Source organism: Phyllosticta capitalensis, assembly GCF_038381095.1.
Source record: "Phyllosticta capitalensis strain CBS 128856 chromosome Unknown BKA78scaffold_2, whole genome shotgun sequence".
Taxonomy (NCBI): Eukaryota; Fungi; Ascomycota; class Dothideomycetes; order Botryosphaeriales; family Phyllostictaceae; genus Phyllosticta; species Phyllosticta capitalensis.
Window position 1 is genome coordinate 808,743 of NW_027117440.1, and position 25,609 is coordinate 834,351.

The window sequence follows — 25,609 nt, forward strand, 5'->3', positions numbered from 1 at the left end:
GGGGCATCAGGAATCAAATCGACGACATGTCGGGACCAGCCCTGGGCGCGCATATGCCGAGGACCACCAAGAGCAAATCAAAAAAACAAATCGAAGACGTCCAGAAAGATGCCCATCCCTTCACTATCCCATGACGATCGCCCGCGCCCGTCTCCGATTGTGCGGAGGATGAGCGCGACGGTTCGGAGCTTGCGCAGTGGTGCTGAGGGCCCAGGACAGGGGACGGTACAGCGGCACGCGCCTGTGCAGCCGCCGCCGGTGTCTCGCTTAACCCACTCACATCAACTCCAGCCTCCTCCCCTGGCCCCCGCCCCCGTCATAGTGGCCGTAGAAAACCGCCACAGCGCCCAGATTTCCGATTCCCTTACCCCCCGGTCCCGGAGCTAACCCCCTTGCGGTCTCCCGCAAGCCCTCGGCTTGATTCCATGCATGCCCGGTCTTTCAAACATGGAGGGGGGTAAGCCTGAGGCTCCCCGTGGCGCAGATCACTAACGGCTTGACCCCTCCCCTCGACATCTGGTGCTCGCCGTCTACTGTGACCTTTTCTCGCTGCCTGTGGAGGCCCTCTAACACCGCCTGGAAAGCCGTTCGCCATTTGTGACGCAGTGGCCTACCATATGCCGCAACTTTTCATCCCGAACGGCCGGATTGTTGCGCGCAACCGGTCCCAGCCCCTGGCGTAGACGCCGTTCTGCACGAGGCCACCAGAATCCTAAGCCATACTATCATCGTGCGTGTGCGGGAAGCCTTCGACGTCCACGCCGTTGTCCTTTGGTTGCTAGTGCATTTTGCCCGTGCAACAGCAAACGCCGAGAAATGTCGAATTGATGGAAAGAAAAAAAAAAATCAAAAAAGATCCAGCGTCAATCATGGCCTGCAATGTAACTCGGATGACTGAGCTCCAGAATCGCTCAACCAGCTGTGAGATCTGGGGGCCCGCATTGCCCTCGACTTCTGCAAGAGCTAGGATGAAGCAGTAACCGAACGTGTCTGCCTCCTTTGGAACGCTGGCTGACAGCACAGACGGCGGCACATCGCGAGCATCCGGGAGGAGGAGACCCGTAACCCCTGTCAATGTCCGAGGAAACCGGGACGGCGCCTTCACTTCCACGCTCTATCATACTTGCTATCTGTGGTACTAACAATAGCCCTGCTTACCAGCAACACGCGCCACCGTCCTAGCCGCGCACCAACCAGGAAGATGTCTGTTGCATACCTGCCAGTTCCTCACGTCAATCAGTCCTGACTGTGCGTCTTCGGCATCCTGGATGGCCCAGGCTGCCGGACGGGCTAGCCCGGTCGTCGTAGCGGTTAGAGTCCATGCTCTGACTGCCACTGATCAGGGTTGGATTGAAGGTGTGCTGCCTACATACATATATGCCCTTGCCGGCCAACTTGCTTTAAAGCACAAGCTCTTCCAGTACCGCTTAGTGGCCTCATAGGACCTCCTCCCTTTACGTCTTTTCCCTCCTAATTCCTGCCTCCATAGAGCATCGGCCAACTCCTGCCTATGACCGACTGACACTGTCATTCTCTTCCCGTCTTCCACCTTTGCTCTACGACCGATTTTTACCAGGCCTCGATTGATATCAACACCACCTACCCCCGTTGATACACCCGGACCTTCTTATAGACCTACCCCTGTACCCTAATCCTAATCTACCCGAACGACCGAATCCGTCACCATGAATATTCTCATCTTCGGCGACCAGACTGCGGACCAGTACCCGCTTCTGAAGAAGTCCTTCCTCCGGAAAAACAATGCCCTCCTGGCAACCTTCCTGGACCGTGCGAGCATTGTGCTCAGGGACGAGGTTGAGCGTCTTCCCCGCACCCAGAGGGAGAGCATACCGGACTTTCTTTCCATTTCTTCTTTGGTCGAGGCCTACTACGAGAAGGGCGAGAGGAACCCTCAGTTGGAGAGTTGTCTCGTGACCATTGCTCAGCTTTCTCACTTCTTGGGGTATGTTTTTGAGCCGTCCCATTTCCCCACTTCCGTCTGACATCTCCAGGTACTTTGGCGAGAACCCCTCCGAGCTTCCCGTTGCTTCCAACACGAGAATTCTCGGTCTTTGCACTGGCCTCCTCGCTGCATCCGCGGTGGCCTCTGCCAAGTCGCTGAGCGACCTTTTGCCTCTCGCCGTTGAAGCTGTGCGCATTGCCTTCAGGACCGGCACGTGTGTTGGAACTGCCAAGGCTGCCCTCGAGCATGCCAACGAGACTAACGACAGTTGGTCCACCATCGTCGCGGGTATATCCGAGCAGACCGCGAGGTCTGCGCTCGCAGAGTTTCACCAAGCAAAGGCCATCCCGGCCTCGCACCATGCCTACGTTAGCGCCGTTAGCGTTATGGCGATTACGATCAGCGGTCCCCCTGCTACCACCAAGCGCTTCTTTGCGGAGAGTGACGCAGTCAAGAACAACAACAAGGTGCCTATCCCCGTCTACGCTCCTTACCACGCCGCGCACCTCCACAGCAAGTCCGACATCGACACCATCCTTGATGGCGACGTGCGCAGGAACTTGGCGCAGTTCCGTCCCAACTGCCTCATCCACTCTTCCACGACTGGTCAATGCCACAACGTCACCAGCACTCTCGAGCTCTTTGAGCTCGCCCTGAGCGAGATTTTGCAGGAGCCCGTGAGATGGGATCGTCTTCTCGAGGAGGTTGTGTCGCAGGTTACCGCTTTCAGCAAGTCTGAGTGCACCGTTACCGCTTTGGGAGTCACCAATGTCGCAAACAGTCTCGTTTCGGCTCTTCGTGCGGGTGGCCAAACCTCCATCTCCGGCAGGGATCACACGGCATGGGCCAAAGTGAGCGAGGCTCACTCTGGTCGTACCCAGAACGACAAGATTGCCATTGTCGGTATGTCCGGTCGTTTCCCCAACGCCGCCAGCCACGACGCTCTGTGGGAGCTCTTGGAGAAGGGACTTGACGTTCACCGTGAGATCCCCTCCGACCGCTTCGACGCCAAGGCCCACTACGACCCTACTGGCAAGGGCAAGAACAAGTCCCACACCATGTTCGGTTGCTTCATCGACGAGCCTGGTCTTTTCGACCCCAGGTTCTTCAACATGTCTCCTCGTGAGGCCGCGCAGACTGACCCCATGGGTCGTCTCGCCCTTACGACGGCTTACGAAGCTCTTGAGATGTCTGGTTATGTCCCCAACCGCACTCCGTCTACGAAGTTGCACCGTATTGGTACTTTCTACGGTCAAACTTCCGACGATTGGCGTGAGATCAACGCGGCCGAGAACGTCGACACGTACTACATCACTGGTGGTGTGCGTGCTTTTGCGCCCGGTCGCATCAACTACTACTTCAAGTTCTCTGGCCCGTCTTACAGCATCGACACTGCCTGTTCGTCCAGTCTGGCAGCCATTCAGTTGGCCTGCACATCGCTCTGGGCGGGTGACTGCGACACTGCCTGCGCTGGTGGTTTGAACGTCCTCACCAACCCCGACATTTTCTCTGGTCTCAGCAAGGGTCAATTCTTGTCCAAGACCGGTTCCTGCAAGACCTACGACAACGATGCCGACGGTTACTGCCGTGGTGATGGTTGCGGTACCGTCATCCTCAAGCGTTACGAGGATGCCATTGCTGACAAGGACAACATCCTTGCCTGCATTCTGGGTGCTGCCACCAACCACTCGGCTGAGGCTGTGTCCATCACCCACCCCCACGCTGGTGCTCAGGAGTTTCTTTACAAGAAGGTCCTTGCCAACGCCGGTGTTGACTGCCACGATGTCAGCTACGTCGAGATGCACGGTACCGGTACCCAGGCTGGTGACGGCATTGAAATGACCTCCGTCACCAACGTTTTCGCCCCTCGCCACCGCCAGCGTCGCCCCGAGCAGACTCTGCACTTGGGTGCCATTAAGGCCAACATTGGTCACGGTGAAGCCGCTTCTGGTATCAACTCGCTGATCAAGGTCATGATGATGCTCAAGAAGAACGCCATCCCGGCCAACGTTGGTATCAAGGGTGTTATGAACAAGACCTTCCCCAAGGACTTGCTCCAGCGCAACGTGCACATTGAGACCCAGCAGGTCGCTTTCCCCAGGAAGGGCGCCGAGAAGCGCAGAGTTTTCTTGAACAACTTCTCCGCTGCCGGTGGTAACACCGCCATCCTCATGGAGGACGGTCCCCTGAAGGAGCTCGCTTCTGCTGTTGACCCCCGTGACTCTCACGTCGTCACCGTCTCGGCTCGTTCGATTGCTGCCTTGAAGCGCAACATCAACAACCTCATCCAGTACTTGGGCGAGAACCCCGACACCACCCTCCCCAGCCTTGCCTACACGACGACTGCTCGTAGGATCCAGCACAACTACCGCGTCGCCGTCGTCGTCTCCGACATTGCCAAGGTCAAGGAGGCTCTGCAGGGTCAGCTCAAGGAGTCTTACAGCCCGATTGCCATGGTCGCTACCAAGACTGCCTTTGCCTTCACTGGCCAGGGCTCTCAGTACACCGCTCTTGCCCAGAAGCTGTACCAGGACCTCCGCTCGTTCAAGGCTGACATCGACTCCCTCGACCACCTGGCGCGCATTCAGGGCCTGCCTTCGTTCATTCCTCTGTTGGACGGCACTGAGGTCACCACGCTGTCTCCTATCGTTGTCCAGCTCGGCATGGCCTGTATCCAGGTTGCTCTTGCTCGCATGTGGTCTGCTCTGGGCGTCAAGCCCACTGCTGTCGTTGGCCACAGCCTTGGCGAGTACGCGGCTCTGCACGTCGCGGGTGTCATCTCGGCTGCCGACATGATTCTCTTGGTCGGTCGCCGCGCCCAGATGCTTGTCCAGGACTGCACCGAGTACACCCACGGTATGCTTGCTGTCAAGGGCAGCGAGGACGCCATCACCGACGCTCTTGCTGGTGACATGATCGAGGTTGCCTGTGTCAACGGCCCTGAGGAGACTGTCCTCTGCGGCACCACCGAGGTCGTCGAGAAGACTGCCGAAGCTTTGAGCGCCAAGGGTTTCAAGTCCACCAAGTTGAAGGTTCCCTTCGCCTTCCACTCTGCCCAGGTCGAGCCGATCCTCGAGTCCTTCAAGGCTGCCGCCGCTGCGGTCACCTTCCAGAAGCCTCAGGTCCCGGTCCTTTCTCCTCTTACCGGTGAGGTCATCCGCGAGGCTGGCATCATCGGCCCCGACTACCTGGCCAGGCACGCTCGCGAGACCGTCAACTTCTGGTCTGCGCTGTCTACTGGCGAGGAGGAGAAGGTCTTCGACGAGAAGACTGTCTGGCTCGAGATTGGTGCTCACCCGGTCTGCTCTGGCATGGTCAAGAACTCTCTCGAGGGTACTCCCACCACCGCTCCTTCCCTCCGTCGCAACGAGGACCCGTGGAAGACTATCTCCAACAGCGTTGTCACCATGTACACCGCTGGTGTGTACCTCGACTTCAACGAGTTCCACCGCGAGTTCAACGACGCGCACGATCTCCTCACTCTGCCCACGTACAGCTTCGACAACAAGAAGTACTGGCTTGACTACCACAACAACTGGACCCTCACCAAGGGCGAGGTTGTTGCCCCGGTCAAGGAGGTCGCCACCAAGGCCGAGCCCGAGGTCAAGTCCAAGCTTTCCACCACCTCTTGCCAGAAGATCATCAAGGAGGATCTCCACGCCAACTCGGGCAAGATCATCATCCAGTCCGATCTTGCCGAGCCCAAGCTCCACAAGGCTGTCAGCGGTCATCTTGTCAACGAGGCCCCTCTTTGCCCGTCTTCGCTGTACGCCGACATGGGTATCACCGCCGCCGACTACCTTTACAAGCAGTTGCGCCCTGGTGCTCCTGAGGTCGGCTACAACTTCTGCAAGATGGAGGTCCCCAAGCCTTTGATCGCCAAGATTCCTCCTCCTCCTGAGGGCCAGTTCCTCAACCTCGAGGCTGAGGCGGACTTGGAGACCAAGGAGGTTACGCTCAAGTTTTACAGCGTCTCCCCTACGGGCGAGAAGCTTGCCGAGCACGCCACCGGTTCCGTCATGTACGAGGAACTCGACGCCTGGAAGGAGGAGTGGAGCCGCACCCAATTCATGGTCCAGACCCAGATCGACCTGCTCCACCAGAAGCTGCAGACTGGTGCCGCCCACAAGGTTCTCCGTGGTATGGCCTACAAGCTCTTCAAGGCTTTGGTCACATACAGCGACACCTACCGCGGTATGGAGGAAGTTGTCCTCGACGGCAAGGAGACTGAGGCTACCTCCATTGTCAAGTTCCAGACCAAGCCCGAGGATGGTGACTACTACTGCGCTCCTTACTGGATCGACAGTTTGGCCCACATCTCGGGTTTCATCGTCAACGCGTCTGACCTTGTCGACTCGGAGAACAGCGTCTACATCTCCCACGGCTGGAAGTCCGTCAAGTTCATCAAGAAGCTGTCGCCCACTGCCACCTACCGCAACTACGTGAGGATGCAGCCCGCTCCTGGCAACGTCCGCCAGGGTGATGTCTACATCCTCGAGGGTGACGAGATCGTCGGTCTTGTTACTGGTCTCAAGTTCCAGAACATCCCCCGCCGTGCCTTGAACGTCATGCTTCCGCCTCCCAAGAAGGGTGCCGCCGCTCCCATGCCTAAGGTCGCCGCCGCTGCCCCCAAGGCCGCTGCTCCGGTTGCTGCCGCCCCCAAGGCTGTTGCCGCCCCGGCCAAGGTTGCGAAAAAGGCTGCTAAGGCTGCTGCTCCCAAGACTTCTGCCGGTGTCATCTCCAGCCGTGTCATGAAGATCATTGCCGAGGAGTGCGAGATTGACATGTCTGAGCTTGTCGATGAGGCCGCTTTCGAGAACATGGGTGTCGACTCGCTCATGTCCTTGACCATCTCTGCCAAGTTCCGCGAGGACCTCGACCTGGACATCAGCTCGAGCCTCTTCACTGACTACCCCACGGTCGGTCAGATGAAGAAGTTCTTCGCCCAGTACGATGGCGCCGCTCCCATTGTCGACTCTGAGGATTCCACGGAGTCTGACCTGTCCGACCCGCGCACTCCCGAAGAAGACGACTCCGAGACCAACCCCAGCTCCGCCCCCAGCGAGGCTGGCGGCAAGGAGGAGTTTGTCGAGGTCAAGATGAAGGAGAGTGTCCAGGTTACTTCCGGCTCTGTCAGTCTTGCTCGCCAGATCATCTCTGAGGAGATGGGTGTTCCGACTACCGAGATCGGCGACCAGGCTAGCCTGAGCGAGCTTGGCATGGACTCCCTCATGAGCTTGACTGTCCTTGGTGCTCTCCGCGAGAAGACTGGCATTGATCTGCCTTCCACCTTCTTGACCACCAACGACACCATCGAGGACATTGAGAATGCCCTCGGTATGCGCTCCAAGACCACCTCCGAGAAGATGCAGGTCGAAGCTTCGGCCAAGGTTGAGAAGAAGTCTGCCCCGAAGCCCAAGTCCCGCAAGCCCTCTGCCAAAGCTCCCCAGCTCTCTGAGGTGAACAAGAAGCTTATCGCCCCGGCTCACGACCTGTCCAAGTACCCTGCCGCCACTTCCGTTCTCCTCCAGGGTAACGCGAAGATTGCCACCAAGAAGCTCTTCTTCCTTCCCGACGGTTCCGGTTCTGCCACCTCGTACATCTCCATCCCCAACCTGTCCTCTGACTTCGCCGTGTACGGTCTCAACTGCCCGTTCATGAAGAAGCCTGAGCAGTGGGACTGCGGTGTCGAGACTGTCACCGCCATCTACATTGCCGAGATGAAGCGTCGCCAGCCTACCGGTCCTTACTTCATCGGCGGTTGGTCTGCTGGTGGTGTCCTCGCCTACGAGGCCGTCCAGCAGCTGATCGCTTCTGGTGACAAGGTTGCAAAGCTTCTCCTCCTTGACTCTCCCTGCCCCGTCGACCTTGACCCGCTTCCCGCCCGTCTCCACCACTTCTTCGACTCGATCGGTCTTCTTGGTACCGGTAAGCCCGGTGGAACTCCTGGCTGGCTCTTGCCCCACTTCGCTGCCGCCATCAAGGCGCTGAAGGAGTACAAGCCTGTTCCGATGCCCGCCGACCGCGCACCTGAGACTTATGCCATCTGGTGCACTGACGGTGTCTGCCCCAACGCCGATGACCCGCGCCCTCCCCCTGCTGAGGATGAGGACCCGGCGCCCATGAAGTGGTTGTTGAACAACCGCACTGACTTCGACCACAACGGTTGGGGTCAAATCATCCCGGTGGAGAAGATGAAGTTTGGTGTGATGGGTGGTAACCACTTCACGATGATGAAGGAGCCTTACGTAAGTCTTTGCCATTCAACTTCTCTTCCAATCAATCACTAACAATCATCACAGGCAGAGAAGCTTGGCGAGCTGATCAGAATTGGTCTTGATTGCTAAGAGATGAGACGCAATGTTTTTTCAAGCGCATTCTTTCCTTGGTCTTGGGATCTTTTCTATCGGCGTTTCCTCTGATGTTTCTCTATCTCTTTGATGTCACGGGCAAGGGCGATGCAGGTCCTTGACCCTCACGACACGATGGCCTCGACGGTTATATTTCCTATATCCATGTCATATTCGGGTGTTTTTGCTTTTTATACAAAGGGTTAGAGTTGGTCGGTTCAATGGGTTGGCAAATTGGGAGCGATGTTTCTAGTGTCTTTACTACATTGTGTTTGCTTCTTTTCGTCCTTTCGTTTGGAACACGGGATTCTACATTTTCCTTTTTCGAAGACGCATTAATGTACATAGAGGGGTGAATTGGATACCACTACAACAACTTGTCTTCTTGAAAATTTTGTGCTACGTGCATTGTCTTCGATGACGCGATGAATTGTCCGAGTCAGACATTTCAGCGGCGAGGGAGTTGAGGTGGACTGAGATCTAGCAAGCCACTGTGCCACCGCCCCCATGGTGGCGCCATGTCAGTCGGGATGTTACAGCCGCCACAATCTCAAAGCGAGCAGTGAGTGTGCTGGTGTCGGACTTTCTCCACCGGAGTCCGATGCAGGATGGATCGACAGCCGAATGCACTGATTTTGGAAGCCGAGACATGAAGGCCAACACAGCGTGGGAAAAGGGACCGATCTTGCAGTCTGACGTGATGGATGAAAAAAGTGCACACATGTCAGCATCACAATGACCTTGTCAAAGACGGTGAGGCTTATGTTGGGCAACACAAGAGTTGAGGTGTCTTTAGAGTTGGTGATCGACGGCAGGGAATTGAGGGCCAAAGGGCGCACCGCCACACCTCAGCCCAGCACATTACCCGTGGTATAGCCGCTGTGGCTGCGTGGAGTGCCAAGCATTGGGTCATGGCCGCCCCTCCAAGCCATTGGGTTGCCCAAAAAACAGCTACGACGCGATCAATCATGGCCACGACCGCCGCGGGAGCAAGGTGAGTGATCAGAGACTACTCACTTTGCTGAACTACAGACTGACAATGGCAGCAGCAAAGATGCTCCAACCAACCCCCGCGGCATTCCCTATGCCCCGTTCGTCGACAAGGTCGAGGACTACTGCTCCTCGCGCGCCGATGCCGAACCTACCCTGAAGAGCTTCCAGGAGATGATCTCGTACGCCCTTTGCTCTAGCCTTCTCCGGAAGTCGTTGCTCACATGTTGCGGCGCACAGCAAATACCAGTTCATGGAGGTCAACACACAACGTCGCGCAGCTGGCCTCAAGGACAAGATCCCTGATATTCAAAAGACTCTGGATACTGTGAAGTTCTTGGAGACGAGGAAGGTATGACAGTCGGAGGGCGGTAATGTCAAATTCTGGACCAAGAGCTGAGGCGCGCAACAGCCGGACTCCGACCCCATTGAAACGACATTCGAGCTCAACGACACGCTTTTCGCCAAGGCGCAGATTCCGCCTACCGAAGAGGTGTATCTATGGCTGGGAGTAAGTGGATACTCGATTCGGGGACTAGGAGGTTGTTGACAAAATCTCCGCGCAGGCGAACGTCATGCTGGCGTACCCCATTCCGGAGGCGATCACGCTTCTCGACGGAAAGTTGAAGACGGCGCAGCAGAGCCTGGCCAATTGCCAAGAAGACTTGGACTTTTTGAGGGAGCAGATTACGGTACGTGTTCCGGCGAGGTCTTCTGGAAATGGCGCTGACAATTAGGGGCAGACCCTTGAGGTAGCGACGGCGCGTGTCTACAACTGGGATGTCCAGCAACGACGCAAGGAAAGGGTGGAATCTGAAGATACTGCCGGCAACAAGGGCGCCGCCAAGGCGTCATGAGCTCGCGAAATATGGAAATGAAAAAAGTCCTTTCCACATCCGAAAACCTTGTCCTGGTGGTGCATAGCACATTAGCGCAGCGAACCCTCCCGAGTCAATGGTGGCCGTCTCCGGAGCTGGGAAAAATATCTGACCGAAGAAATGAGGCGGTGACAATAACACCCCACGAACGGATCAATTTACCCTCGGCCGAGGACTGGACGGAAAGAAATCTGATCTATTCCCTTGACGCGCATTGCGTCATGCCGGAGTAGGAAATTCTCGCTTGATTCCGAATCTAAATGTCGTTTCAACGTGCCTGTCGCCCCCTGTTGCCTGCTCCGCGGAGGCCTATCCAGGCTCCCTTTTGTTCGTCACGGCTCATGAAACGACAGCCCCAACACCCGCGCGCTCGAACCCCATGACGCAATTGCTGCTTGAAAAACGACGCCAGATGGGGCAGGTCGGCTTATCCGCTTCGTGCCGTACCTGTCGCAGCCTGCCTGCGGGTGTTCCCATGCGTCGCCGTCCTCTGAGGCCCTCGTCCTTGCTCTCCAAACACTCGGGTGTCGATGTCGTTTGTATCCGGGTGCCGTCTCAGGCGGATACGGCAACAAGCGAGGTCCGTTCGTACTCTGGGGTACGCTTGTTTTCACGATTTATGCAAGAGCAATTGGTTTCGTGATGCTGACAGCCAAGGGAGAAGGGCGTCATTCTGTTGTCATCTCACCTCTGGAGAAGAAGGCTACGTTGAATCTGAAGACGGACGGCTGTTCCAAAATTCAGCTACACCCATCGAGAAAGCGCAAAGACCCTCTTTGGTCGCGAGCGGGAGCTATACCCCTTTCAATGGTGGTTGCCTTTGCGTGAAAGAGCGCATGAGCCACAGGCACACCTACCTTACAGCGGGCCGCTAGAGGCGGAACGCGGGTAGACCAACAACCTCTGCCCATGAAAGTGGGCTCGTTTGCTGAAGACACGCTTAGACGTCATGTTGGTTTTACCTAGGTATCTATCTTCTCATCAGCCGCGGACCCTTTGGACCCTGCCGAACGACACCGAACGCTTGACATGGCTAGCCTCTTTAAGGCAATTCTTCGCGCGCGCATGTATGCACGCTTTGCACACCTCGGACTCGGCCTCGGCCTTTGATGACGAGCAAGCTCTTGCATACTGGTTGGTGCTTTTTCGCGCCGTACTATGCGCTGGCTTTTCGGTCGTCTGGAAACTAATCCGCGTTTTCTGCATGTTCGCTTTTTTCTTTTTCGGAACAGCACCTCTGCCGGACAACCGACCTTACGGCCTCAGTGCGCGCCTGTCTGATTGCTTGACTGTGGCTGGTGAGCGTTATGCGACAGGGAGAGGGAGAGGGTAGCAAAGGCCTGCCATTCCCAACGCAAGTCCCCGGTAATAGAACTTTGTGCCCTCTCTTTATTCATACTGAAATAGGCAAGGGAGCCGCGGTAGAGAAAGGCGAGAGCCGTAGTAGACGAAGGCGAGAGCCGTTCGGCTCCTCAATCCTAGCCAGCGGTTGGCGACATTGAATGCCGTGGGAGCTGGAGAGGGTGCCAGATCGTCGATCTACCTCTGCACAGTCTCAGATCCCTCGTCGTCTTAGGTAGGAGCAAGGGCGAACGACACGGAAGAATTGTCAAGACCATCATCCTGGGTGCATCGAGGCAGTCGTCAATCGTGACAAGCTCGGGGTTGCCGATGGATCACTCCTCACGTTTTCCAAGACGCAAACCGAGATTGCAGGTCGTTGGTCGTGGTTTCTGTGTACGAATTGTGGCTGGTGAAGGGTCCAGTCTTTCGCGATATTCTTTCCTGGATTCGCATCTTCCAAGGAAGAGCATCGCGACGCTGCTGGTGTTGAGAAAGGCGACAGGCCGTCGCCGCTCTCGAGACTTCGGCGGCTCGCCGAGTACAGGCTCCAAGCAGCTGGCTTGCCGAGTCGGGGGCACAGTGTGACTGTCGTTGATGAAGGGTCTGACTTGGTCGATCATCTTGCTCGCTTCTTGCGTTGCTGCAGCCGAATGACCTAATGGCCTCGTGGTCTGCTTTGAGGACGAGAGCGTGTCTAACCTGTCCCTTCAAGTCACTGAATCCGTGCGGCTTGAGTGGAATTTGCTTTCAGATCTTCCTTGTTCCCCTGAAAAGCCTCGTGTCCAGCCGAAACTTCCCTCTCACTGAACCAAATCGCGTGTAGCAACCCCCACAATGATCACATGCGATCGAGACAGCCTCTGTAAGTCACCAAGAGAAGCCAGGCTTCATTGAAAGCAACTCATCCGGCAGCCCAGGATCCCATCTTACCCAACCAATAGCCAATGTACTCAATTATCCAGCAGTCAGTAGCCTACGCATGAAGATTGATCACAGCAGTTCCTTCTCGAAGCCTCTGAGGGCGTGGCCAGAAGGTCATGGCATGTCGGCTGTTCGCCAATTGAAGCACACTTGCTAACCCGGACGGGGGGCTGTGACTTGTGATACGCTTGCCCGCATCGAGTCGGGGCCATGGTCGTTGGGGGATGGATGGATGATTTGGAGGAGCTTGATAAGACAACAGACCGCAAAAGAGACGTCAACTTCGTGTTGGAGCGCCAAAAAGTTGCGTAGCACAAGAGGAGGGTTCAAATGTCCAAAGTGGGCTGTATGCACGGTGAGCATTCAAGTGCCTGAGGGCCAAAGCATTTGAGTATTTGAGATCATGGAAGCGTAGATACAGGGAGCTTTCAAGCACCGGCGCTCTGCCTTTGAGTTGACGCTCGCTTCACACCGCACTTTGCAAAGGAATCAATCTGGGAACCACTCATGACAGCGGCTTGGAAGATTGATTGGCCGTACTGCGCCGACGATGTCTCCTTGATTACGCATGCGACTTGGGCGCAGGTCCATCATGTCTGTCCGCTTGTGCTCCATCCTAGACCCCCCTCAGAACGCCCATTCTCCAGCCGACAGGCAGACGTATCAGCCGTCCAACTTCTTCCATCCCTTCTTCTCCTCCTCAGCCTGCTGAATCTGTTTCTCCAGCTTGCGCCTGAGCTTCCTCATGTCCTTGGCGAGCTTTTTGATGCGCTCGCGGCATGCCTGGAGCTGCTCCCTGTAGGCGACGTGCTCCTCCTTGAGGCATTCCTGCTGCCAATTAGCTGTTGTGGGATTTGAATGCCTAGCACGTTGGTTCTTACCAAGTCTTCCTCCGTCATGGGGCCGCTGCGGCGAGCGTCTCCGCCGGCTTTGACCGCGAAGAGGGTGCGCGTGAGGACTTCGCTTGCGGAAGGGCGGCGGTTCTGGTCGTCGACGGTGGGCTTGGAGGGTTTCTTTTTGAGACTGAGCCTGTCACGGGGAGCCATGGTGGGCAGCTCTGCGGAGGTGGATTGGGATAGCTGGTTGGGAGGTGGATGGTGAACAGTCGTTATGGTGGAAATTTGGGAAAGCACTGTTGGAATTTTGGGCTTGTTCGTGGTCTCAGCAAAGTTCGCTGAGCTCAGCGGAGTGGGATTTCAGAGCGGCAGGCTTGGTGGAGCTTTTGGGTGTCGTGGGATATTTTCTTGGGTTCAGATGTCTAAACTATACGTATACGGCGGGGCGGACAGATCACACATATCGCACATCAGTCACATCAAAATCTGAAGCAGTCAAGAAGCATCTTCATATTCGCCTGTTCATCAAAGTTCCATTGAAAGCTAATCAATCGATCTCAACCAAGGCGAATCATTTTATCCCGATTCATACCACTCGAACTATCATTGATGCCGTCCTTCAGTCCAGACTCAGAGCTCAGAGCTTAGAGCTTCGACTTGACCGTGTAGTTGCGTCCAGTAGGCTTGGACACAGGCTTGACCTCGGCCAGAAGCGCGGCCAACTCAGCAGCCGCCTTCTTCTGCGCCTCGGCCACCTGCTTGCGCTTCTGAGCAGTCATGTTGATCTGGCCGATGGCATTGAGAGTCGTCTGGAGCTTGTCCTTGCAGATCTGGTTGGAGCGCTGCTCAAGCTGCTTCTGACGGATCTGCTGGCGCTGCGAGCGCTTGCTGATGTCGGCCGCGGCCTGGCGAAACTTCTCGTCCAGCTCGGTGAACTCCTTGGTGATCTGAGCCTTGAGGGTGGCCTTTTGCGAGGGTGTTAGCTTGCATGTGATATGATTGGTGGTGGTTTCTTCCTTACCGCGATCTGGCTGGGATGACGGGGGCCGGGAGTGGTCGGGCGGGAAGGGAGAGTGTCGCCGTTCATGTTCTGCGAATGGTCAGTTGGTAAATGGGAACCTTCTTTGATTGATGAGTGGCCAACTGACGAGGTTTCCTACGAGACGGCGACGACGGAAGGGACCGTTGATGGAAGACTTGTCGTAGAAGGAATCAGGGATGAAGGGGTTGCTCTTGAGGTACTTGTCGGGGAAGACGCCAGGGATGCGGGCGCTACCCATGGCAGCCTTTTCGGCCTTGTCGAGAATAGAGACGATGTCGTCGGAACGAGATTCATCACCAGGGGGAGGGAGGCCGAATTCCCTCATGAACCGAGAGCGAAACAAGGGCTTGTTGTCGGGAGGAGACATGGTGATGAGGAGCCAGTTGACCACTGAGAGGTATGTGGTTCTGGAAAGGTCGTTGTTTTGTCGTGGTTGGGTTCGCAGGTTCTCGAACTCTTTATACGTGCTGCGTGGGCTGCGCGGACTGCGCGGACTGGTGGCGACTAAGAAGCAACTAAGCGTCCACCCATCACTTCACTGAGGAGCTTCCGGAAGGTTGACTGCAGTCCCGCACAGTGAACTGTTTTGTTAGTTCGGTTAGATGCTTTCTTTAGGGATAGATTGAACTCACTGGTCACTATTTGTTAGAGAAGCTGCAAGCATCCGTATAGTCAGATGGCGGTCAACACCAAGGCTTGATGTATAGGAATCAATCAGACTTACAAAGTATGAGGCATTCGAAGCACCTAAATCCCACTGCATGTAAACAGGGAGCATTCAAACCACCCAGTCACGAGGAACAAAAGCATACAGTTCCTAAAGCAAGCAAACGAGGAGCTTATCTCGACCCCAAGGGTTGGAAAACGGGTAGCACTGCTTAAGGGACGGGAAGATGCATACAAGCCCCACATGCAAACAGGGAGCAATCAGACCACCTATAAAAACATCCAAGTCCCAGGGCAAGTGTACAGGGAGCATTCGAATCACCAAAGACCGACAGAAAAGAGATGACAAAGTTCCATAGTAAGCATACGGGGAGCATTCAAACCATCAAAGAACAAGTAAGAAACATGCAAGTCCTGCAGCATTCAAACGAGCGAGCAAACTACCCAGGCACGAGGTATAAAAGCATGAGAGTTCCAGAGCAAGCAGACCGGGAGCATTCAATCGACCCAAGCACGAGGAAATGCAAGTGTCAAGCCCCAAAACAAGCAAACGAGGAGTACTCAAAACTTCAATGCCGCTTCATTAGTATTCTTCTGTCCACAGCGTCTTTCCATTATCCCCAAACGCCGTCAACCCTCTTCCGTAACCCGACCCTCATTCCACCAGTCCACCTCTGCTCCATCTCCCTGCTCAATTACCCCCTTTCCCCGCCTCCCTATCCGCCCAACGCCCCAAATCCCTCACAAAAGCAACCCCCAAATCACCACCTCCCCGCTGCACCTTGCCCAGGTTGCGCAACCGGGCCTTGAGCAGACACGGCTCGAGGCTATGGCCACAGGGGCATGTCCATGTCCGTGCTGCCTGTGCTGTCTCCTCCGTGGTAGTTCCGTTTTTGGGTTTGCGGTGCGTGTGGAAGAGGTTGGTAGCCGTGTTGGCGGAGGTTGTGTCGGAGTAGTTGCTACGGCCGCAGCGGCAGCAGATCCAGCGTGGGAGGTCGAATGGGTTGTTCATTGATGCTCGTGGGAGTGGTGGCGCCGGTGCTGTGGGCGTGTGGTGGGCATGAGGGAGAGGACTCGGCTCGCGAGGGACGGGTTTGTGTTTGTGGTTGTGGTCGGTGTTGGGATCGAGTCCGCGCCCAAACTTACCCCTAGCCGTCCTCGCAATAGTAGCGAAGGAGAAGGAGGTCGAAGGGGCATCAGCGGCACGAGCAGTGGCGCAGTCAGAGCCAACCGCGAGAAGACGACGATCCGGCTGATCGAGACCAAGATCAAAGCCGAGATCAAAGCCAATCCAATCGTCAAGGCGCTCAACAAGGCTCAGCCGAAGCTCCTGCGGCGCTTGAGCAGGATAAATAGAAGCAGGACTGTTCGGAGGCGGCGGCGGCGACTGTTCCCACGCGTGGTGCTCATGTTGATAGTGGTAATCCGCGTCGTCTTGGTCGAGGTTGATGATCTCGATGCACTGTGTGGTCCGTTTGACGCGGCGGAGGCTTGGAAGAGGGAGATCGCGAAGGCAACGGGGGAGCTTGAGAGAGGAGGACGAGGGGAGGCGGAGCGGCATAGTGGCTGAATGGTGTTGGATTGGGGGTGGTGACTGGCGGTGGGTCTCTGAGGTGACTGTGCGAGAAATTTAGGATTGAAGATGGGTGAGGAAGCGGAGACTTGCGTCGTCGTGGCGATGGGTTTGTTCGTGTGTCGGTCATGGAAGAGTCTACACCAAGGCATATATGTGTCGATAAGTCGTCAGTCAGTCTTGGCGGATGCTGCGGTCTTTCAAACGGAAAGTCTTCTTTATCAGAAAGACGCAGTCATCACGCACCTGCATTTGAGAATCAACAACAAAGCTGAGAAGAATCATTGTGTAAGTTCAAATTTCGAGTAGCGTGACTATAGGAAATGGACCGAAAACGCAGGCTGCAGCTCTTACACTCTACATGCAGACTTGAACATTCGAGACGCTAACATCTTGTCTTGAACAAATAAATGTCCTCGATTGAAGGGCTCGATACAAACTGCGTGCTTCGGGTTCTAATATACAGCTGTTGGTGTTGGCGTGGGCTCGACGGTAGGCTTTGGGATCCTGAACGGATGCGCCTCGGTGTTGAAGACGAAGTCATCCAGGCTGACGAGGTCGGGTTCGCTGAACATGAGGTAGAAGTATTTGAGCGTGCCTGCCATAAAGTGGGTCTGTGAAAGTCAGCCAAGGACCCCAGGAGGATATCTGGTTGAGAGAATGAGACAATCTTACCTCCATCGAATCCAACTTTGACGAATTTGCCGATTTCAGCGTCACGTCCTCCAACGCTGCATTGCCCCATTCAGCTTCCGAGTGCGCTGCTATCTTTTCAAACATGTCCCAAGCAATCCTCTGTAGCTCCCACATGCCGGTGATGCGATACAAGACGAATATGCTCTCAATAGCTTCAGGACGGAGGAGATTCCGCTTGTCTCCAATGACTGCAAAGCCCGGCTGCAGATTCTCCTCGGCGATGCGGGCGTCCAGCTCATCCGTCGACTCCAACTCATGTGCCTTTTGCACGGCTATGCGCCACTTGAGCTCCGACCATGAACAAGACATGTCGCTGCTGTCGACGGCAGCGTTGCCCTTAGCACACGGCACCAGGCTCGACGTCTCGGGCATGATGCCCATTGGGAAAGCGCTGTGGGCCCAGATACACGTGTCGGTAATGCGGCGGCCGATGTCGACGTGCTCGGATTGGTTGAAGAGGCGCCCGCCCAGCGCAAACATGCCGCCGGCGTAGCAGACGAGGTTCTGCCATTCGGGGTCGAGTTTGATTTCTTCGCCTTCTCGTCGATTACCGACGATTTTTACGTGCCCAAGCGCAAGGAGGTCGCGGTTGTTGGGGACCAGTGGCCGGAAGAGGAGGTGCTTGATGGCTGTGTCCATGGCTTTTGTGTAGAGCTCCCGGTAGGTGGATATCAGGCCATTAAGCAAGAGGTGCATCTTGGGAAGGTACTCGTATGTCGATCCAGAGGGATAGGTAGAGCCTGGTATTGCACCCAAGGAGAAGAATGGGTCGACTGTAAAGTCTTTGACTTTGGCGTTGCATTTGAGCGGCCACAATCCCGGCAGTCGCGTCTTGTTCTGTTGCGCGTCTATAACCTCCGTGACGCGTTCAATGGCGTCGTAGTACTTGGGGTCACCAGAGATTTGCGAGAGACGCGTAAATTCCAGCGTCATGGAGGTGACTTCGACGACAAGAATCGAATCCATTGGAAATTGGACCTTTTTATTCAGGGCATCGTAGGGCCTCCAGCGGGTGAGGGGCATTCGCTCAGGTGTGTCAAAGGCGACATAGAGCATGTCGCCTACCTCAATGGCTTTCTTCCGTAGACGCTCGTCGCCGCTGAGGTCGTAGGCGGCGATGAGGCCACCAAGATGTCGAATCGTGACTTCGTATATGTTGATGACTTCTGCAGTGAAGAATTGAAAGTCGATCCGGATAGCTGCTTGCACAGCCATTTCAAACTCGTCCTTCAACCCCATGATCCAGAGAGTGTCCAGGGATTCAATCAGATTCGCAGCCCAGCCACCTTTGGTTGTCCTGGGATTGCCGGACACAGGGGTGAGCTCATCTCCAAGCCATGCCTTCTCCTTGTATGCATGCCATGCTCTTTCGAAAGTGCGCTTCACTTCAGCCCTTCTCTTCTCGCGCTCCTTCCTAGCTGCGCCATCCTCGGTGCCGAATTCATTCTGAATTCTGGGCAGGGCTGGTGCCTTTCCCCTGGGTAATTGGTGATAGAACTCGACCGGAAACCGCTGGCCCCTCCGAGTCCAATCAAAGCGCTGGGGCTTGAAAGGCTTCTTCTTTTTCGGCTTCTTTTCTTTTGCTTTGTCTTTTTCACCCTCTGGTGCTTCCGGTGCCTCAGGTATCTCTCCTGGTGGCAGCTCAGGCTGCGGCTCCTCAGCAGGTGGCGGTTCAACTGCCACAGCAACTTCTCGATCTCGATGGAACGAATAGTAGAGAAACAAGACAGAGCAAGCGGCCACGATGCCGATGAGAAGCCATCGGCGGGTTAGACGAGGCATGCTCCGTCATGTGAGAAGTGGGCCACGCCCGAAAGGCGCTAGCGCGGGTCGACCGGTTGCTTTTGGCGCGCGCTTGCAGCTATGCAGGCCTCCGCGGTTGCTCAGTGGTGAAGTCGTCCCGCAACAATGCACTTCGATGCAACTTCTCAATGGCTGGCACGAGTGTCAACTCTGAAATGTTCGACCAAAGACGTCGACGTAGCTCTGCACGTTTCAAAAATGCTCGGCGAAGAGTTAGTTCTTGGGCTGTTTGTCTTGGCCGCTTTCTTCGCTTTTTTGCTGTGGCAGAGCGGCAATGACAAACGACGTCGTCCCGTGCAATTTACGGTTGATATTAAGTTTTGCCATGCTAGGGGACCTTGCTCGGCAGTGCTATCCATAGCTGTTAAGCATATCTGCCAAGTCAAATAATACCCATTATCAGTGCCAGGTTTGTCATGTTGTGGTGTTGCGCTTCGACTGTGTGCCTGTCAGTAGCACCTTGTTTGCTCCAGAAGTATTCACGCTGCGGACTACTAAACCTCGTGCCGCAGATTTCTGATGTTGATTCACCTCTGATGCGTTTCCTTTCCCTACGTACTCCACTGGGACATTTTCCCATCATGTCATGAACACGTCGTCTTGTCCACGACCGAGACGGATATCCGCTGGGCAAGGCAAGAATGAGGTGTGTCGGTCACGCCACCTGGCGCCGCAGGCAAAGTCAGCAACTTTCGAGACCCCGCTGAGCAGCAGACGTTGAAATAAGATTGCTGCGGCGGCGCCTCCTATCCCAGTGACCTGCCTCTACAACGGAAAGCTCCGACGTCGGCGTCCAGTACCCAGACGGGGATCCATTCCAGATCTTCAGATTGCCGAAGACGCAGTTCTGTCGTATAGCTGCAACAGTCTCAGCCTGACACTTGGCCTGTTCTAGGAGAGAATCAATGGTGGTTAGGCTTCCATGCAAACTTCTCTCGAGGCTCCGTTATCGCCAAAACCATGCCTCTAGAGGTCTAGCATATCGGCGATGTGCGCGGCGACAAAACACGCCTCCTGAATCCTGATGATAGTAGAAAATCGAGGCTATGATCGGCTACGGGCGGGTCACGATGCGCTGTCCGGGATATTTTCGAGGTTTTGATGATGGCGGTCCGAAGGAAGAACCTCAGGTCGGCCGGGCCCGTTTTGCGGATCCGGTTGCTATGCGACAAGGTCAAGGCTCTGGCGTGGTCTCGGGACCGAGTATTTGGCGGGAAGGGTGGTAAGAAGGATCCTGGCCGTAGCTGTGCCTCTTGGGTTCTGCGTGAGGCTGCACTGTGTAGTTATTGGTAGGTTGGTATCTGGATCAGCTAATTGCTACCCCTGTCCTCGGGAACGCCGGCGGACAGGCAAACGCTGGCCAATTGGAAGACGAGGTCAGCATTGAGAATTTTTTGCTGGGTCGGATTTATTGCATCTATAGGTCTACAAGTGAATCCTTCCCATCAATGATTGACGGTGGAGCTGATAGCAGTTTGCTGAGTTGGGGGATGATGGGTTCGGGGATGTTGGACAACAGCCACCGACGCGCAGACCAAGACGGATGATCTCCATGGGCATCAGAGCTCCCGAGTACCGGTTGACCGAGCGCCGGTAGAGAAAAAGGCGGCGGAGTACCGAGCACAACCACCGGCGCTGAAATCGGACGGAAGAAGACGCGTAGCACTCCGTGATAGGAGCAAAGCACGCAAATACAGTCTGAGATATCACGGCAGTTTGTGATTTTCAGGGGATCTAGAATCGGGGCGCCACAGCGCCAAGAAGAAACGTGTATCCAGAAGACGGGAATAGGCCGGGAGCTCTGATCGTTGACGTCAATCTTGTGGCGGGTGGGTTGGAGTTTTCAGAGCTTCAGCCACAGCATCTTCACGATGTTCGGTGATGGCAGCGGGCTTATCTTTGAGAGACGCGGTTTGATGGAGCCGTGTCACGACGGCGCGTGAGATGCGGCCATGTCCGCTGAGCGGAGCGGAGTCAATTCAGGGACAAGCAAAAAAAAGTTCGAAACGGTGTCGACGACGAGGACATGAGGTGGCGCGTCCATCAGCTGCTGAGCCCTATCGATCCCGACCCGGCCCGAGGTGACTAAGAATGCTCCGGTGTATTGTTACATCCAGCATTACTCAGCCAGATGCGCTCCCCCTTTGCGAGACGGCGACGCGAGCTGCACGTCAGATGCAACTTGCCCATCATGACAGTGTTGAGTACGAGCAACCAGAGCGGTGGAATTCACGCATCCATTGGTGATGGTGGTGATGGAGGAGATATTTTGGGAAGCACTCGGGTGTATTGTATCAAACAGCTGGCGCGACATCATCCGATCACGGTGCCTGGCCCACACGGTATCATCCTGAAGACGAGAACAGAACCACTCGAGTGGCGCTTGCTACTGTTTGCTCGCTGCACAGCACTCAACCTCGCGGCGGGCCGGCTCATGCCATGTCGAGTGACGGCGGCCGTGCTAGCCGCGCCAGCCTTGAAGCTTCACGCATTTCGTCATGACAGACCCTGTCCAGAGCTGCATTCAAAAGCTCCCCTCTCCCCCGACCATCGAGAACTTTCCTCACCACCATCAATCCAAACAACCAACCATCCACACCAATCATGAGCGGCCTCACCCCCCTGGCCTCTGGCCAAGTCACTCCGGACCTCCGGACCAGCGAGCTCAAGCAGCCCATTGACGTTGCTGAGTACCTTTTCCGCCGTCTTCACCAAGTTGGCGTCCGCTCCGTCCACGGTCTGCCCGGTGACTACAACCTCGTCGCCCTCGACTACCTTCCCAAGACCAACCTGAACTGGGTTGGCAACGTCAACGAGCTCAATGCTGGTACGTCAATCTTCCATCATCTTCGAACCCGCCACACCCCGCTTTCAGGATCCACAGCTGACTCGAATACGCATCTAAGGCTACGCTGCCGATGGCTACGCAAGAATCAAGGGCATTTCCGCCATTGTCACCACCTTTGGTGTTGGTGAGCTGTCTGCCGTCAACGCCATTGCTGGCGCCTACTCGGAATTCGTCCCCATTGTCCACATCGTCGGCTACCCCTCGACTGTTGCCCAAAAGGTAATCCCAGACGCCCAATTGAATCACTTCAAAGCTAACATTTCCAGAACAACCTGCTGCTGCACCACACCCTTGGCAATGGCAACTTCAACGCTTTCGCCAACATGAACCGCGAGGTCTCTTGCGCCATGGCCATGCTCAACGACGCCCACGAGGCTGCTACCCTGATCGACGATGCCATCACCAAGTGCTGGCAGCAATCCCGCCCCGTCTACATCGCCCTTCCCTCCGACATGGTCACCAAGAAGGTCGAGGGTGAGCGCCTCAACACCCCTCTCCAGCTCGCCTACTCCCCCAACCACGTCGAGAAGGAGGAGTACGTCGTCGACGTTGTCCTCAAGTACCTGCAATCCGCCAAGAACCCCGTCATCCTCGTCGACGCCTGTGCCATTCGCCACAGGGCTCTGAGCGAGGTCAACGAGTTCGTTACCAAGTCCGGCATCCCCACCTTTGTCACCCCCATGGGCAAGTCTGCTGTCAACGAGACCCTTCCCAACTACGGCGGTGTCTATGCCGGTACTGGTTCCAACGCTGGCGTCCGCGAGCGTGTCGAGGGCGCCGACCTCATCATCAGCATTGGTGCCATCAAGTCCGACTTCAACACCACTGGATTCACCTACCGCACCTCGCAGCTCAACACCATCGACTTCCACTCGTACGGTGTTACCGTTAAGTACTCGGACTACCCCGGTGTCCGCATGAACGGTGTCCTCACCAAGGTTACCGAGCGCATGGGCAAGCTCAGCATCGAGTCTGGTCCCGTCCCCAAGAACGTCGTCCCCGCTGAAGCCCAAAACTCCGACCCCACCATCACTCAGGCCTGGTTCTGGCCCAAGGCCGGCCAGTTCCTCCGTGACGGCGACATTGTCCTTACCGAGACTGGTACCGCCAACTTTGGTATCTGGGAGACTCGCTTCCCCAAGGACGTGACTGCCATCTCGCAGGTGCTGTGGGGATCCATTGGTTACGCCACCGGTTCGACCCAGGGTGCCGCCCTGGCCGCAAAGGAGCTTGGTCGCAAGCGCACCATCCTCTTCACGGGTGACGGTTCCTTCCAGCTTACCGCCCAAGAAGTGTCGACCATGATCCGTCACGACCTCAACCCCATCATCTTCGTCATCTGCAACGACGGCTACACGATCGAGCGCTGCATCCACGGCTGGGACGCCGTCTACAACGACATCCAGAACTGGAACTACAACCAGCTGCCCGCCGCCTTTGGCGCAAAGCCCGACCGCTACAAGACGTACACGGTCAAGACCAAGGCCGAGGTCGAGGCGCTCTTCGCCGACGAGGAGTTCAACACGGCGCCCTGCCTGCGCTTCGTCGAGCTCTACATGCCGCGCGACGACGCGCCCGCCGCCCTCATGCTCACGGCTGAGGCGGCTGCCAAGCGCAACGCGCACTAGATCTTTTCTCCTTCATGACCGAACGATCAATCTTTAGACTGGATGGTTGGGACACGAAGAGCATTTGGGAAAAAGTTTTGGCGTTGATATGAGGTGTGCGAGCGGTGCGCGGTTAATGTGGCTATACCTGGGTCTCTCCTCCTTTCTTCTTCTTTTGATCTTTTTTTACAAGACATATTCCCATGAACGAATTTCATCTCAGAGGTTTAAAAAATTTGCGATGCTTCGAATGATGTGCTTGACTGAGAGATTGGCCTTGAGCAAAGTTCGCTATTCCCTGAAACTTCGGACGACACGAACGTGGCAGACTTATCATCGGGCACTGTCTTCTTCAACAGCATTTATCGACGACTAGCAAAATTTCGAGCAAATGATGACTTGACGGATAGCGAAATTCTTCAAATCTTCAAATCTCCATTCAAAGCTACGTCATTAGTCAACTTCCCCTCCATCCGCGTCCCATCTGTAGCCCTCAGTTGGCAGACGCGGGACCAACTGAGACAAGAGGCATTAATCATTCGAAAATGTTCCATTTCCATTTCCCTTTCCTTCCTTTCAATTCTGGGCGGTTGGAGGAATGGCGGACTGTGTCCCTGCCTCACCCGGCTGTGACTATTATCCTCCACAATACATCCAGCACGGGCCGGGGGTGAATGCGCGTAGTACTTCGTCTTCTACGGTGCCTCTAGTGTCAGACGAATGCAACGCGGCAGTTCAGAAGGTGGGACCCAGTTGAGGAGCTGTTGCTGGCGTCCGTGTTTTCCAGCTCCTTTAACGACAGGTAAAGGGTCGAGGTAGATTTCCTCCATGCCCAGCACAACTGGCGAATCCTCCATGTAGAGCAGAAGCAGCGTCGACCATTGCTCATTTTCAATCCGCTTCGAAGCGAACCCAGGTGATGATGTTTGGTGCAAGTAATTTTTCTCGAGGACATGGGCAGCCCATGCCGCATCCGGCGCCGCCGCTCACACAGGAGCAACAGCACCCTCTCCCGTCTCGCTTCTTCCCACGCCCAACTCCTCCAACACGGCTCTCAGCTTGGCAACGCGTGTCTCCAACTCGGCCATCTCCTCCTCCTGCTCCTCGACGGTGCGATCGACGTCGCCCAGCCGCGCGCACGCCTGCCTCGCCCGCTGCAGACGCACCTTGAGTGCGCTGGCCGCCGCGGCTAGCTGGTGAATCTCGAGCGGCTGCGTTTCGGGGTCTTTGGCCTCTGCAGCTGTTGTCGATTGGCCCTGTACGTTGCCTCCCGCTGACGCTGCTGCAGCTGCTGCGGTTGTCGTGCCTGCGCTCGTTCCGCCCTGTGCAGATTGACCAGCGCCTCCGGCAGTATTGTTTTGGCCGCCGACGCCGCCTGGTTTGGGAATCAAGAGACGCCCGAGGAGGATGTGAAGCTGCGGTAGCAGGTCGAAAGTCGCGGGTGAGGGCAGCGGTGGAATGGCAGTGGCAGCATTCGCGTTTGCAGCCGCCGCCGCGTCGGGTGCTCTGCTAAAGCTGCGCGACGCGGCGCCCGAAGGCGTGCCCGGTGCTGGTGTCGAGAAGGCGCTGCGCGATATCGAAGGTCGTGGGGTGTGAGAGCTGTTTGCGAGGGCGGCCGCTGCGGCTGCCGGGACGGTGGACATGGTGAGGATGAGGAAGAGGACCAGGGTGGTTTGAGTTGTCAATTGGCGCGGGACGCGTTTGGAGACACGTGGGGTGAAACGAAACAACAAGCCGGATGCGACGGAGGGAGTCGCGTCGGGGAGTTTCTGGAGCCGGTGGATTGATTGATTCGTGGCGTGGTGGTGTTGAGGCGCAACGGTCCACATCACTCAATCCAGTCGGTGGTGGGCGGCGGCGCGGCGGCGGACGTGCAGCGGAGGGGCTCGCCGAACTGTGACGTTTCGGGCTTTGCGTTGAGACGAAAAGCAGAACAACCCCACCACGGCTGATATCGAGAGAGCTCACACCAGACTTCCGTGCTTGCTTGTCTGCCTTTGCCGCTCCTGATTTGTACCTCTCTCCTCTTCCTCTCCTCTCCTCCGTCCTTCACTCACGTCTTTTTTCTCCGTAGATATCCTTCAGGAAAAAA

The 25,609-nt window shown here is 56.1% G+C and overlaps 7 protein-coding genes across 7 annotated transcripts; 3 read left to right on the forward strand and 4 right to left on the reverse strand.

Moving 5' to 3' along the window:
• Positions 1 to 1,412: 1,412 nt before the first annotated feature.
• BKA78DRAFT_72422 (polyketide synthase) lies at positions 1,413 to 8,348 on the forward strand. The gene is made up of 2 exons (XM_066893655.1): positions 1,413 to 1,963; positions 2,013 to 8,348. Exons 1-2 carry the CDS (start codon positions 1,686 to 1,688, stop codon positions 8,251 to 8,253), a joined length of 6,519 nt encoding a protein of 2,172 aa, XP_066747506.1. The 5' UTR covers positions 1,413 to 1,685; the 3' UTR covers positions 8,254 to 8,348.
• Positions 8,349 to 9,281: 933 nt separating this feature from the next.
• BKA78DRAFT_349650 (Prefoldin subunit-domain-containing protein) lies at positions 9,282 to 10,160 on the forward strand (the record flags this gene model as incomplete). Its single annotated transcript, XM_066890840.1, has 6 exons — positions 9,282 to 9,307; positions 9,360 to 9,485; positions 9,544 to 9,655; positions 9,716 to 9,814; positions 9,870 to 9,995; positions 10,047 to 10,160. The coding sequence occupies 6 exons, from the start codon at positions 9,282 to 9,284 to the stop codon at positions 10,158 to 10,160; spliced, it is 603 nt and encodes a 200-aa protein (XP_066747507.1).
• A 3,766-nt stretch (positions 10,161 to 13,926) lies between these two features.
• BKA78DRAFT_292311 (uncharacterized protein) lies at positions 13,927 to 14,691 on the reverse strand (the record flags this gene model as incomplete). Its single annotated transcript, XM_066886034.1, has 3 exons — positions 13,927 to 14,247; positions 14,304 to 14,372; positions 14,431 to 14,691. 3 exons carry the CDS (start codon positions 14,689 to 14,691, stop codon positions 13,927 to 13,929), a joined length of 651 nt encoding a protein of 216 aa, XP_066747508.1.
• A 990-nt stretch (positions 14,692 to 15,681) lies between these two features.
• On the reverse strand, positions 15,682 to 16,551 carry BKA78DRAFT_292312 (uncharacterized protein; the record flags this gene model as incomplete). The annotated part of the gene is made up of 1 exon (XM_066886035.1): positions 15,682 to 16,551. The coding sequence occupies one exon, from the start codon at positions 16,549 to 16,551 to the stop codon at positions 15,682 to 15,684; it is 870 nt and encodes a 289-aa protein (XP_066747509.1).
• Positions 16,552 to 17,018: 467 nt separating this feature from the next.
• On the reverse strand, positions 17,019 to 19,041 carry BKA78DRAFT_292313 (putative 1,2-alpha-mannosidase; the record flags this gene model as incomplete). Its single annotated transcript, XM_066886036.1, has 2 exons — positions 17,019 to 17,177; positions 17,239 to 19,041. The coding sequence occupies 2 exons, from the start codon at positions 19,039 to 19,041 to the stop codon at positions 17,019 to 17,021; spliced, it is 1,962 nt and encodes a 653-aa protein (XP_066747510.1).
• Positions 19,042 to 21,666: 2,625 nt separating this feature from the next.
• On the forward strand, positions 21,667 to 23,538 carry BKA78DRAFT_292314 (thiamine diphosphate-binding protein; the record flags this gene model as incomplete). The annotated part of the gene is made up of 3 exons (XM_066886037.1): positions 21,667 to 21,889; positions 21,969 to 22,129; positions 22,177 to 23,538. 3 exons carry the CDS (start codon positions 21,667 to 21,669, stop codon positions 23,536 to 23,538), a joined length of 1,746 nt encoding a protein of 581 aa, XP_066747511.1.
• Positions 23,539 to 24,503: 965 nt separating this feature from the next.
• On the reverse strand, positions 24,504 to 25,160 carry BKA78DRAFT_292315 (RNA polymerase II transcription mediator complex subunit 9-domain-containing protein; the record flags this gene model as incomplete). The annotated part of the gene is made up of 1 exon (XM_066886038.1): positions 24,504 to 25,160. One exon carries the CDS (start codon positions 25,158 to 25,160, stop codon positions 24,504 to 24,506), a length of 657 nt encoding a protein of 218 aa, XP_066747512.1.
• Positions 25,161 to 25,609: the final 449 nt, after the last annotated feature.